The sequence below is a fragment of the Vespa velutina genome, chromosome 6 (assembly GCF_912470025.1).
Source record: "Vespa velutina chromosome 6, iVesVel2.1, whole genome shotgun sequence".
NCBI classification, from domain to species: domain Eukaryota; kingdom Metazoa; phylum Arthropoda; class Insecta; order Hymenoptera; family Vespidae; genus Vespa; species Vespa velutina.
The window spans coordinates 5,238,486-5,250,476 of NC_062193.1; the positions used below are offsets into that span (position 1 = coordinate 5,238,486).

The 11,991-nt window shown below is 34.8% G+C and overlaps 2 protein-coding genes across 6 annotated transcripts; one reads left to right on the plus strand and one right to left on the minus strand.

Moving 5' to 3' along the window:
• Positions 1-122: 122 nt before the first annotated feature.
• LOC124949822 (protein I'm not dead yet-like) lies at positions 123-5,150 on the minus strand. Its single transcript, XM_047495549.1, has 7 exons — positions 5,140-5,150; positions 4,802-4,948; positions 1,453-1,765; positions 1,143-1,285; positions 980-1,074; positions 618-901; positions 123-519 (listed from the first exon to the last, which is right to left on the minus strand). Exons 1-7 carry the CDS (start codon positions 5,148-5,150, stop codon positions 232-234), a joined length of 1,281 nt encoding a protein of 426 aa, XP_047351505.1. The 3' UTR covers positions 123-231.
• Positions 4,964-11,010, plus strand: LOC124949948 (uncharacterized protein CG3556). 5 transcript variants are annotated; one of them, XM_047495865.1, is made up of 7 exons: positions 4,964-5,344; positions 8,381-8,493; positions 8,559-8,817; positions 8,931-9,178; positions 9,268-9,654; positions 9,815-10,210; positions 10,350-11,010. In XM_047495865.1, the coding sequence occupies exons 2-7, from the start codon at positions 8,421-8,423 to the stop codon at positions 10,409-10,411; spliced, it is 1,425 nt and encodes a 474-aa protein (XP_047351821.1). In that variant the 5' UTR covers positions 4,964-5,344; positions 8,381-8,420; the 3' UTR covers positions 10,412-11,010. The 5 variants fall into 5 exon arrangements, with proteins under 5 accessions (XP_047351821.1, XP_047351817.1, XP_047351820.1 ...); XM_047495861.1 differs by having other exon boundaries at positions 4,965-5,344; positions 9,809-10,210; XM_047495864.1 differs by lacking the exon at positions 4,964-5,344 and adding an exon at positions 7,346-7,572 and having other exon boundaries at positions 9,809-10,210.
• Positions 11,011-11,991: the final 981 nt, after the last annotated feature.

The window sequence follows — 11,991 nt, forward strand, 5'->3', positions numbered from 1 at the left end:
CTTCAGTTAAATAAGAAGAAGAAGAAAAAGAAAAATAAAAGGAAAGAAAGAACAAAAAAGAAATCTTTGTAATCGGCATATATATATATATATGAATTATATATTCAACGATACAAATTTTAAGAAAGATTTTTATTATATTCGATCTTATATTATAATCTTTAATAATCGTGATAAAATTTTGAATGAAGCAATACTTCCAAAGGATTCTAAATACAAGATGAATGAAATTTAATTGCAATGTCCCGTGGAACTTGAAATTATTGTTTTTTCTGCCCATTCCGGAAATTTGTCGATGCCGAAAATGAATGTTCCCCAAAATGGAAAAATAAGTATTTGTATGAGTAAGCTGTACATTGCAGGTAAACAGCCGCCGGTGATTAACATTGGCGTTCGTATGTGAGCCGCGATCGATATAATTGCGTTTGGTGGAGTGCTGACTGGGAATCGAAATGCATAGGAGCACATTATTGTCACTGGCACCATCAGATAAAGAGGATGTACCCTCATCGCAGAAGACTGCAACAATAACATCATGTATTATCGTTTTAGTATTGTTCCGCTACTGTTATAATTGATTTTTCCAAGTATTATCTTATAGCTAAAGTGAAATTCACCATGTGTGCTATTATCGGTATAACGATATTTCCAGTGCCTACATTTGACGTTACTTCCGTTAGAGTACCAACGAATAACAAAATGATTGCCAATAGCAATATAGGGTGTAAATTTTGTAACGGTAACAACAATCGACCTATATCCATCGCCAGACAGGATTTATTGCTGGCTTTGGAGATAGCAAATCCACCACCGAGAAGAAAAATCAATCTCCACGGCATCTTTCGTTGAATCATATTCCAAGTTATTAAACCTTCGGAGGGACCCGATGGTTTCTTTCTAGCTATTTAAACAAAACTATTTTATTGTATCTTAAAACATGGTATATGATATAATTGATATAATATATGTATTAGCTTACAATTTCGACTCCAAAAGTATATAAAATCGGGATCCCTAGGAATATAAAGCATCAGCAAGCAGATAAAAATAGTAGCTGTCGAATCCTTAATCTCCCTATTAAATCAAAATAATTTTAAAGGAAATAAGGATTTATGATTCATTAAGAAAAAGAAATTTCTTACACGTCCGAAATAAGTTTTGCCCAGCCTGTCATAAATCCCGGAGCTCTGAATATCCAGAGAAATATACACGTTAAAAAGAGTATCGATACAGCGATCTCGTGGAACGACATAAAACCTATTTCTTTCAGCTTCTCTTTTATCACCTAAGAATACCACGTTATTTATTATTTTACCTTTCAACTATACTATTGTTCATACTTCGTGAAACAATCACGAAGATTATAAAAAAAAAAAATCCAATTTGTAAATGATCTCTTTCTATCTTGATGGGAAATGATTCGATTTTATTCGAAATTAAAAAAAAGCTTACTTGATTAGCTATTTTTTCTCCTTCTGGACCAATTATCGCAGCTTTGGCATCTTTGCTCTTTGGTCTTAGGAAACCGAGATAAACTATTCGAAGATGTATCCACAAAATGAAGGAGTTAATGGCCATTTGAGGAAAGCAAGCTGCGGTCCAAAGTCCAAAAGTGATTGGTTCTGCTTCGGGATAGGTACTTTCGTAGATGCCTTTGAAGACGAGATTTGTTGGTGTACCGACTAAAGTTCCAGTGCCTCCGAATGTAGAAGCGTATGCTGCCGCGAAGAAATAAGCTTTCGTCACGTTCGTTGGTTTCAATTCTCTGAAAAAGAATTTTATTCAGTTGAATACTCCAAGCAAACATTTGTTCTTAAGATTTTATGAAAGTGAGAGAGAGAGAGAGAGAGAGAGAGAGAGAGAGAGAGAGAAAGAGAGAAAGGGAGAGGTAGGATGAATAGAAATTCATTTTGGTTTTTACGTACGGATCAGCATTAGGTTCATTTGGATCTATAATAACGTTGAATACTTTTCCTAGTCCTTGCTGTTCCAAAAGTAACGGCAGAAAATAATAATTAATAAAAATATGTTAAAGAGAAATATAAAAATACTTTAATTTGCGGCACCTTCGAATAACTTCGTTATTTCATAATAATAATAATAATTTCGAGTTACTTCGACGATACCACATTGAAAATAATATAATTAAAAAAGAAACCCTTTCCAATTCGTAGAGAACGGCAAAGACAATAGGCACCATCATCGCCGTGGTTGCAGCATTCGCGATCCACATAGATATAAAAGTGGTTACGGTACAAAGACCACCTAGAAGCTTCGTGTGGCTACAACCAACCATTTTCATGACTAGAAGAGCAATTCTCATATGTAGGTTACAATGTTCCGTTGCGAAAGCAAGGATCAAGCCACCGATGAAAACCATTATGGCATCGTTCATGTAGCAAGTCACAGTTTCAATTGTACTCATTATTCCAAAGATTGGAAGGAGAGCGACCGGTATCATAGAAGTAATGGGTACCGGAATAGCCTCGGTCATCCAATATCCCGCCATTAACAGTATCACGAACGCGCATCTGGACTGCTTTTAAAAGGATAAAACAACCAATGTAAAAAGAAGTATTTTCAGTATCATCCGATTAAGTAAACAATGTTTTCTTCTTTTATTTATATGGAAGAATTATATAAGATTTTTAATGAGTTAAAAATCATACATACCGGGCAATCGTAGATGTATAGAAAAATTGCAAGAAACGTGAACCAAATTAATGCGAAAATCATGCGCCAATAGAAGCGGAAGAAGTTACTGGTGTTTATCCAAAATTGTTTATTTGTATTACTAAGAAGAACGATTAAATCTAATATTAATATTAAATCTAAACTAAGACTTTACAGGGTTATATCAGAGAAATAGGCAAATAGTAACTTTTCTTCCTCATTGACTTCTTCCCCTGTTTCAAGATTCTCTTCTTTAACATTTTTTCGAGCCATTAATTAAAGAATTTCAACGAGTTTCTCTGTACTTTGTTCCTTTTTTTTTTTTATACAGAAACCATGTTTTTTGCCATAAACTTGTCCATATAAATGATGCGATATATCGATTTGATACGTTCTTTTGGTGTTAAGTTTCATTCCAAAAGAAACGTTATATACATGGCGTACAATAATATTTGAACTTAACTTTCCATATTCAATTGTTGATAATACATTAGAATTATTATATAGCGTTAGAAATATTATCAATAATAGAATATATTAATATAGAGTATATAACTTTATTGTTAACGATTTTATGAATACAATTTATTATTATCAATATATGAACTTAACTACGATCTTTGATAATCATTGATGTACTTTTATTAATATATTGAAGGAAATTTTTTTATGTACAAACATTTTTATGTACCGAATCTGTACCTTAACTTATGACAACGTTATTCTGTCTATATATAAAGCGATTAAAGCGAATGAAGTTAACACATTTTTTTAATGTTATTAATTCGTCCAAATAATTAAAATTTTCTTTTTAAAATGTCTGTCGATATGAAGTTTTAGAACGAGTCGATAACAAAATGTGGTTTGTCGTCGATTTGAGAGATACTAGTAAGGAAACAAGAACAAAAAAAAGGGAAAGAAAGGAAGGAAGGAAGGAAGGAAGGAAGGAAGGAAGGAAGGAAGGACGGAAGGGTGCAGAGAGGTGAAGGGAAGTTTAGTCTCACGCTGATTCACTGGGAGATTCTAAGCTGGCTGATTCAGAAAAAGAGACGAAGGAGGGTGGCTGGTGAGGTGGCGTGTTGCTAGACAGAGAGGGTGGGTTAAAGTCGGGAAAACAAAAAAAGAAGCGACGTACCCTCGGTAGACTCGGTGGCAGGGAAAATCCGTGGAGTACAAAAAAAAAAAAAAAAAAAAAAAGAAGAAAAAAAAAGAAAAAAGAAAAAAGAAAAAAGAAAATCGAAAAGAGAAAAAAAGAAAGAGAGAGAGGGAAAGAGGTAGAGAAAGAGACAAAAAAAAGAGAAAGCTCGTTGGGGAGGATAGGTCGGTTGAGTAGAGAGGCCGGAGTTTCGAGGACCGAAGGGGGTGAAGTAGAAAGGGATAGTCAAGAGAAAGAAAGAAAGAGAACGAGTGTGACGAAGACGGCTGAAAAAATAGATAGAAATGAATATGTATATACAGGGTGAACTATGTAATATTACTAACTTTAGTTCTTTAAAAATATATAAAATTTTTTCTTCGTAAAAAACAATTACATTAACTATCCTTTATCTTATTCTATAATATTTCAAAAAAGAGAAAGCATTTAAAAGTAAAGAGTCTAATCAAAAAAATTCCAATTAACGATGGATATTTTGAAATAAAATATTTTCAATTAGTGGATGTTACAAATTCCACACCATATACACACACATATATATATATATATATATATATGTATGTATATATTATTAGATATGCATATATATATTATATACAAACTAAAGAAAAAAACTTCCAAAGTCTACCAATACTGTAAATTTTCAACGCAAAGAAACTTTCAATTGTTAACGTTACATAGCTCTCACCCTGTATATAGGTACTAGATATACATATTACATGTACATACATATATATATATATATATGTACATATAGACACGATAGTCCGGTTGTAGAGGATTGACTGCTTTCTCTCTCTCTCATTCTCTCATCGGGGGGGTGTCGCTGCGCGAAAGAGCGTGTTGCCGAAAGGCGGATGAAGGGGTAGGAGTGAAGGAGAGGGTAAGTATTGCGTTCGCACGTGCGAGTGTATAATTCTGTACATGTATATGTACGTATATCTATATACATGAATGGAAGTGTATGTGTACCTTGAGAGTCGAAGTATAGTGAAAGAGAAAGAGATAGGAAGGGGATAAGAGGGAGGGAAAAGGCGAGGGAATATGATGGTAGTAGTGGTGATGATGATGGTGGTAGTAATAGAGTGGGTGGTGGTGGTGGTGGCGGCGGCAGTGGTGCTGATGGTGGTGGTAGTTAAAGAGCCGTTCTTCGAGGCCCCTCACGGCGCGCAGCTCTTCGTTCCTGGCTTTGCTCTGCATTGCGCATTCACGAGACAGGCGCATCGTGCTGGTGGTAGCCGTAGTCGTCGCGTTCTCCTCGTCGTCATCCTCGTCGATATTGCCGTTGGAACGATTCGGTTGATTTTTACAAAGCCGCCATACTGATCAAACGATTAATTTTCTATCCTTTTTTTTCTTTCTCTCTCTCTCTCTCTCTCTTTCTCTCTTTCTCATTTTCTATCTCTCTTTTTCTCTCTCTCGATACGATACGATACGATACGATCGAGAGAAGAGATCATACTACATCGTGCAAAAGAAGTTGAGGGAGTCATCAGCTACGGTATTTCTCGAACGGTAAGCAAAGAGTATATATACAATCATGAACGAACGGGTGTAAATACGATGAAATAGTTTAGTATGATTAATCGATTATATTCTCTTCTTTTTTTTTTTCCTTTCTTTTCTTAATTCATTTATCTATTTACTTATTTATTTTGTTTCGATCGAAATTATTGAAAGTTTTAATAAATCATAAGTTAAATATATTGATTTGGATTTTGTATAATTAATTCGTCTTTATTTTTTCTTTTTTTCTTTTTCCTTTTTTTGTTCCCCTTTTTCTTTTTCTTTTTCTTTAATCGTTTTCTTCGATCTTTTAATTTTGTCATTTTCTATAAGAAATCAATCGTTTCCTTCTATCGATTAAACTTGACCGTACTGCATAAGTTTTACATTTTTCAGTGAGACATGTATAAGGTATATGATATCGTTTAAATCTCGATGCGAGAGTAAAAATCCGGAGATGTTTTTTTTATATATGTCCTAGTCGAATATCTTTTGAAGAATCTTTTTAGAGTTTAACAAGCGAAATAATCTATTATAGAAGTTCAAGGTAACGCGAATATCGATTTATTTTGAATCACGCGCCGTTTGTTAAAATTTGATCAGTTCTTTTTTTTTTTTCAAGCACAATTGCTAAAACGAGAGCGGTCATGAAATTGATTACGATAACGTGGAAATTCGTTTACGTTCATATCATTTTTATTACAGTGATTTTTTTTTTTGATTATTTTCAATTAAATTTTCAAAAGAAAATATATTAAATAAACGCAAGGCAATAAAAGAGAGAAGTTAATAATTCATTCTCGAAATATCGCATGTGGTAACACATTAATAAAATAATATATTATTTACAAAGAAAAAGTACGATATAAAAATTAATTTTTTTTATTTTACAACGAATAGTACTGGAAAAAAAAGGAAAAAAAGAAAAAAAGAAAAGAAGAAAAAGAAAAAACTTGGTCGTTTGATCCGATCGATGACGTCTACTGAAATAATTATAAAAGAATAGAGTGACTGTAGATTAATTTCGTTAGAGAAATTACTCTCCTGTTATCTTTTACGAAGGGTCTTACTCGTCTCAAACTTGACTACTTAACAGTGTTCCAAGGGTCTGACAAAATTCGATCGTTACTACTAGCAGGCATCGCGCGCTTGTTATCTCGATGGTTTCGTATCTCTATGGCTTTAATGATATAAAATCATTATATAGAATTTATTTTATTTCAAATTGAACAATATATATATATATATATATATATATATATATATATCTTAAAATCGATTATGGAAAAAAAATAGAGAAAAAAAAAAAAGAAGAAAAAATCTTTATTCGGATTTATAGCACAAGGTAAAACATAACTAAAAGGGAAATAAGAATAATTAATTATTCTTTGAAATTCTTATCGTTTGAACGCTTATAGAAAGAATACCGATATATTTCCGTATATAAGTTTTAAAAAAACCTTCTACAAGGTACATAGAATATGTAGAAAACTTTGTATTATCGAACGATCTAGCTATTGCTATTCCACTTTTTCTATGTCTTCCTACTTTATTATGTACAAAGGGGGAAAGAAGCACGTTGTCCGATTAAAAATTCACGAGATGGAATTCTTCGAATTTTAATAATATCTACGTAGTTAAAAGGATATATATATATATATATATATATATATATACATATACACATATACATACATATATGTATATATGTATACTATATAATAGAAGGGTGAACGACCGAAAAAAAGGACTTTCTCCGTTCTGTGAGTTAAGGGTAAGGCGAGAGCTATTGAAAGTCCCTTAAAGAGTTCACGGTTAGTAGCACTGATCATTAACTTATCGCGGGTAGCTGCGAAAAGTCACTCGTGCGTTTGCTTTCCTCCCCTTTTTTTTTTCCTTCTCTTTTTTCTTTTCATGGCTGTATTCATTGAAGCAAATATATACGGAAATATAGGGGGAAGTAGACGTAGAAAAAAAATAAAAAAAAAAAAAAAAAAAAAAAAAAAAAGGAAAAAGGAAACATAAAAGAAAAAAAAATGGGAAGGAAAAAAAGAAGCAAGAGAAGAAGAAGGGCTTGATATCATCCTATATTCTAGCGTGTAGAGTTATAAGCACGGAAGGGAAAAAGACATATTCGGTTAATACCCTGACTAACACCGATGCAACATAGCTAACTGTGAAGTTCGATAGCGTAGAATGGTAGCGTGCGATCTCTTGAGCACAATGGAGGATGCAAGGTATGCTAGGTACAGACAATAAAGCGTAGCAAAAGAGAGAGAGAGAGAGAGAGAGAGAGAGAGAGAGAGAGAGAGAGAGAGAGAGAGAGAGGGAGAAGGATAAGGGTAGATAGGGTAGATAGAGTAGGCAAGAGAGAAGAGAAAGAAGGAGAGCGAGAGCGAGAGCGAGAGAAAGAGAGAGAGAGAGAGAGAGAGAGAGAGAGAGAGAGAGAGAGGAAAAGCATATATACCTGGCCACGGTTACCAAGCTGTGTATTTCTGAGCGCGCATTGCTGTGTGTATCGTTGTGTGCGACCGAGTAAATGTATATATGTGAATCTGTGTGTATGTGTGTGTGTGTATATGTGTGTGCACGTTGACTCGGAGGGCGACAGGCGCCATGATATCGATCCTACGCAATATCGTGCTCGGTCCCATGTTCCATGGACGAACCGACGCTCGACGTGTCTCGTGTTCCACTTGCTGTGCTATCCGACAGACGCGATTTATCGTTGTTACGTGTATGTGTACGGAGTTTATGTACCAAAGCTCAAACATCGTTTAGAGTAGGCTTAAGCGAACGAACTTTGGAACCATCGTGGACGTGTGTCCTCTATCTTTCTCTCTCTCTCTCTCTCTCTCTTACACGTGTATATCTATGATACGGCTTTATTAAAATGTTTTCTAGTAGAACGATGTGTTAGATCCGATCAGATTAGATTAGATTAGATTAGATCAACTGGACCGGTCGTTCGATTACTTAGATAAAATACGTTTACCTTTGAACCTTTTGGTAAATCTAAAAAGTTAACTTAAAATTATTACACAGGCAATATCGATAAACTAGAAGTAACCATCGTCAAAGGATAATGTGGGGTAGAGCTAGCATGGCAGCTGTGATTCTTTTCCTTGCCTGGTTGTGCATCTTCGTTCCTTGTCACGGTAAATCTCATAATGATGTCTTTATGATTTATCGTCATCACAAAGATCATTTTTTTCTTCTTCAGGAAGTAATACGGAACTTATTCCCTCGGATACGGAAACATCTACGGATGCGGAATCAGAGATAATTTTGGAACGCGCTACTTCTTGGTTATGGAGTCAGCGAGACAAGGATGCTGGATGGGGTAACGATACTCACAGAGTGATTTTGGTCCTACGTTTGGGTAATCTATCACGTAATGATAACGTGGCACCACCTGCACCGTTAGAGTTACAACTCAGTTCAAAGGAGATGGAATTGGAGATAGTTCTTTTACTTTGGAGGTAGACATTGTAAAAGAGTTACCATGATCCTTTTTTCCATTTTTTTTTTGTTATGTCAAAAATATTCATATATCGTTCTGATGTCATTTCTATTACGTTCCGATCTTCTTCAGACATAGAGAAGTTGGATTTTCTCCGGTTCGTCTGGCTCGTTATACTTTGGCCTTGAACGCTATGTGCATGGATCCAAGACAATTCCATGGACACGATTTGATCGGAACTTTGCAACATCACGAGCCACCAACCGATTACGAATTCGCACTTACTACTTTAGCTGCGTGCAGTGCTCAAGCTCACGTACGTAAACGACAAATACGTCGTTTATTGGACATTGCCAATGCTGCACAAGATCATAACGTTGGTTAGTTAATGAACATTGAATTTATGATTTCTAATGGAACATATTAAATGAATATTTAAAAATTGACGATTATATATATTTGCTTTTAGATACCGTGGCAATGGTGATACTGGCACTGAGGTGTATCGTTCAAGATCATAGACACAGAAATCTGCATCATTTCGTTCGAAAACCTTCGATTGGTTTGGCTCAACAGCAAAGATTAGACGGTAGCTTCGGTGATCTTCACACGACAGCATTGGTCATGCAAGCTTTAGAAGAAGTCGAGAACGAACCTGGAGACAATTGGAACAGATCAGCGGCCTTAACATGGTTGATGAATCAACAACGCCCGGATGGTTCATTCGGTGGGGATATTCGTGCTACGGCCGAGGCTCTACTTGGCGTTTCACCACGTGGTCTTGCTAGTATTCGTGCTCTCGATTGTGGACAAGGTCTGACGGATAGTTCACCACCTAGACTTACTACGAGCAACAGTAAATTTTTCCTTTGCTATTCATTGAATCAGTGTGACTTAATCTTAAAATTAACAAATGTCTTAATAATTAATTAAACTATAACATTGAAAATCTTGAAATATAAACATCATCTTTGACGAGCAACTAAGATATGTCCCGTTAAAACTATGAGTTGCAGATGTAGCGACCTTGGAGAATCATAGTGAGACGTTAGCAGCAACTACAACCGGAAGTAACAACACTAGTAATACGGATACCATTATCACCGGTACTTCGATACCGATTATGGTGAACGTTTCATATACACTTTGGGTCGGAAGTAACGTCAACGAAACGTACAATCTAACGGTTTCCGCGCCGAAAAATGAAACCTTCTATGGCGTAATGCTTTTAGCAGCGGAGATGTCACCACACTTTCAATTCGCCGCATCGGAATGGCCAAATGGACATTATGTCCACACATTGGCTGGTTATAAAGAAGAACCAATGTCTTATCATTATTGGCTACTTTATCGATTGCCAACACCACCGGACCCTTCCTCACCACCTGGAAATCAATTGGTTGCACCTGGAGGTGATACTTGATCGATTTTATAGTTGGATCATTATTATGTAATGGATATGGACAAATTGAAGCTACCCTTTTGTTTATCATTTCTTATATATATATTACCGATAGAACTTGTACTGATGGAATCATTTTAAATTTTCAGGTGTCGATGATCTACAAGTCAGCGAGGGAGAACATTATCTCTTTTGGTATAAGAAGCTATGAACTGTGCGCGAGAGACTGAGAATCAAGTAAGAAGGAACACGAGGAAAGATAGGAGAGATCAAAGGAGAAATCAACAAAAATAGAGAATGTATGCGCGTGGAAGATATATAGTATGAATGTTCATGCATCTGTTTGTCTGTATGTATGTATTTGAGAGAGAGAGAGAGAGAGAGAGAGAGAGAGAGAGAGAAAGAGAGAGAGAGAGAGAGAATCTGATATTTCGAATTACTAGAGCGAGAGCCGATAGTATTCACTGCCATTGCTAAACCGTAAAGCGTATTCACCTAAGCACGTATTCGTGCGCAGCCGCTCGTAGTTTCAAGGAGAATCCGAAGAAGACGGTAAGAAAGGATTGGCAGTGATTTCTGAAACTCCGTTCTAGTGACTGGGGATGATCGGGTCCGGTAGAATCCAATGATTAAACGTTCCAGCATCACATCGGATCGTATAAATATATCAAGGAGAAACTACGCGACTCGTTATTTAAGCTACGAAGAATACCGTTTTCTATGAAACTGCAATGCACAACCATATTGTATTATGATATATCGTATTAATTAATATTTAATAAATCCGATACCCATACGTGTAAAAAAAAAGAATCAAATTATAAATATTTATATATATATATATATACATATATATATATATATATATATATGTATATGTATATGTATACGCATATGTATATGTATATATATGTATATATATATATATATACATATATTCATTAGCAAAGAAGAAAAAAGATGGCCTGTTTCCTGTTCTTGCAAAAGTATCATTAATTTAGTAACACTCGTATTAAAAAAAGGAAATAATAAAAATACAAAAATAAGCTCTTCGATTGCTTATTGCTAACATGGGTTATTAAATTAATGAAAAATGAAGTTAATCGTTTCATTCGCATACGCTGTATCATTTAATTTGTTGTTTGAAATCAATAAAGAATAGATTCACACGATAAAGAAATAGAGATAGAGAAAGAGAGAGAGAGAGAGAGAGAGAGAGAGAGAGAGAGAGAGAGAGAGAGAGAGAGAGAGAGAGAAGAAGAGAGAACGAAAGAGAGAGAGAGAGAGATAGTACAAGAAAATGGCGTATTTGTTTCTAACATAGATGTCTACGTAATCAGAGGTACGTTCCTACTGATAACAGAATAACATATTTTTATCATAAATTAATATAATAATATATTCTAGATTAATTAATGTAATATTATATTATAGATTAATGCATGCACATATTAGGTTGAGTATTATAATAAAATGAAGATCTGTGAAATATCATCCGTTGTAGTTGCATTGCCGAGTAGTTTGGATTCAATCCTCCAGATAGCACCATTGTGCTGTTTATCAAGTTTACGTGCAGATTTTTATGTAATATATTTATTATATTATATACACGCGCGCGCGTGTGTGTGTGTGTGTGTGTAGAATAGGAAGGGAGGGAGGGTGGAGAGGGTTGGAAGCAAGTATACGTTTATATACATATATAAATTTTTATTTCAAATTATATAGATTGAACGTATAATATTAATATAAGTTGCAATTGATTTCTCACGATTTAATTTGAATTTTTTATTC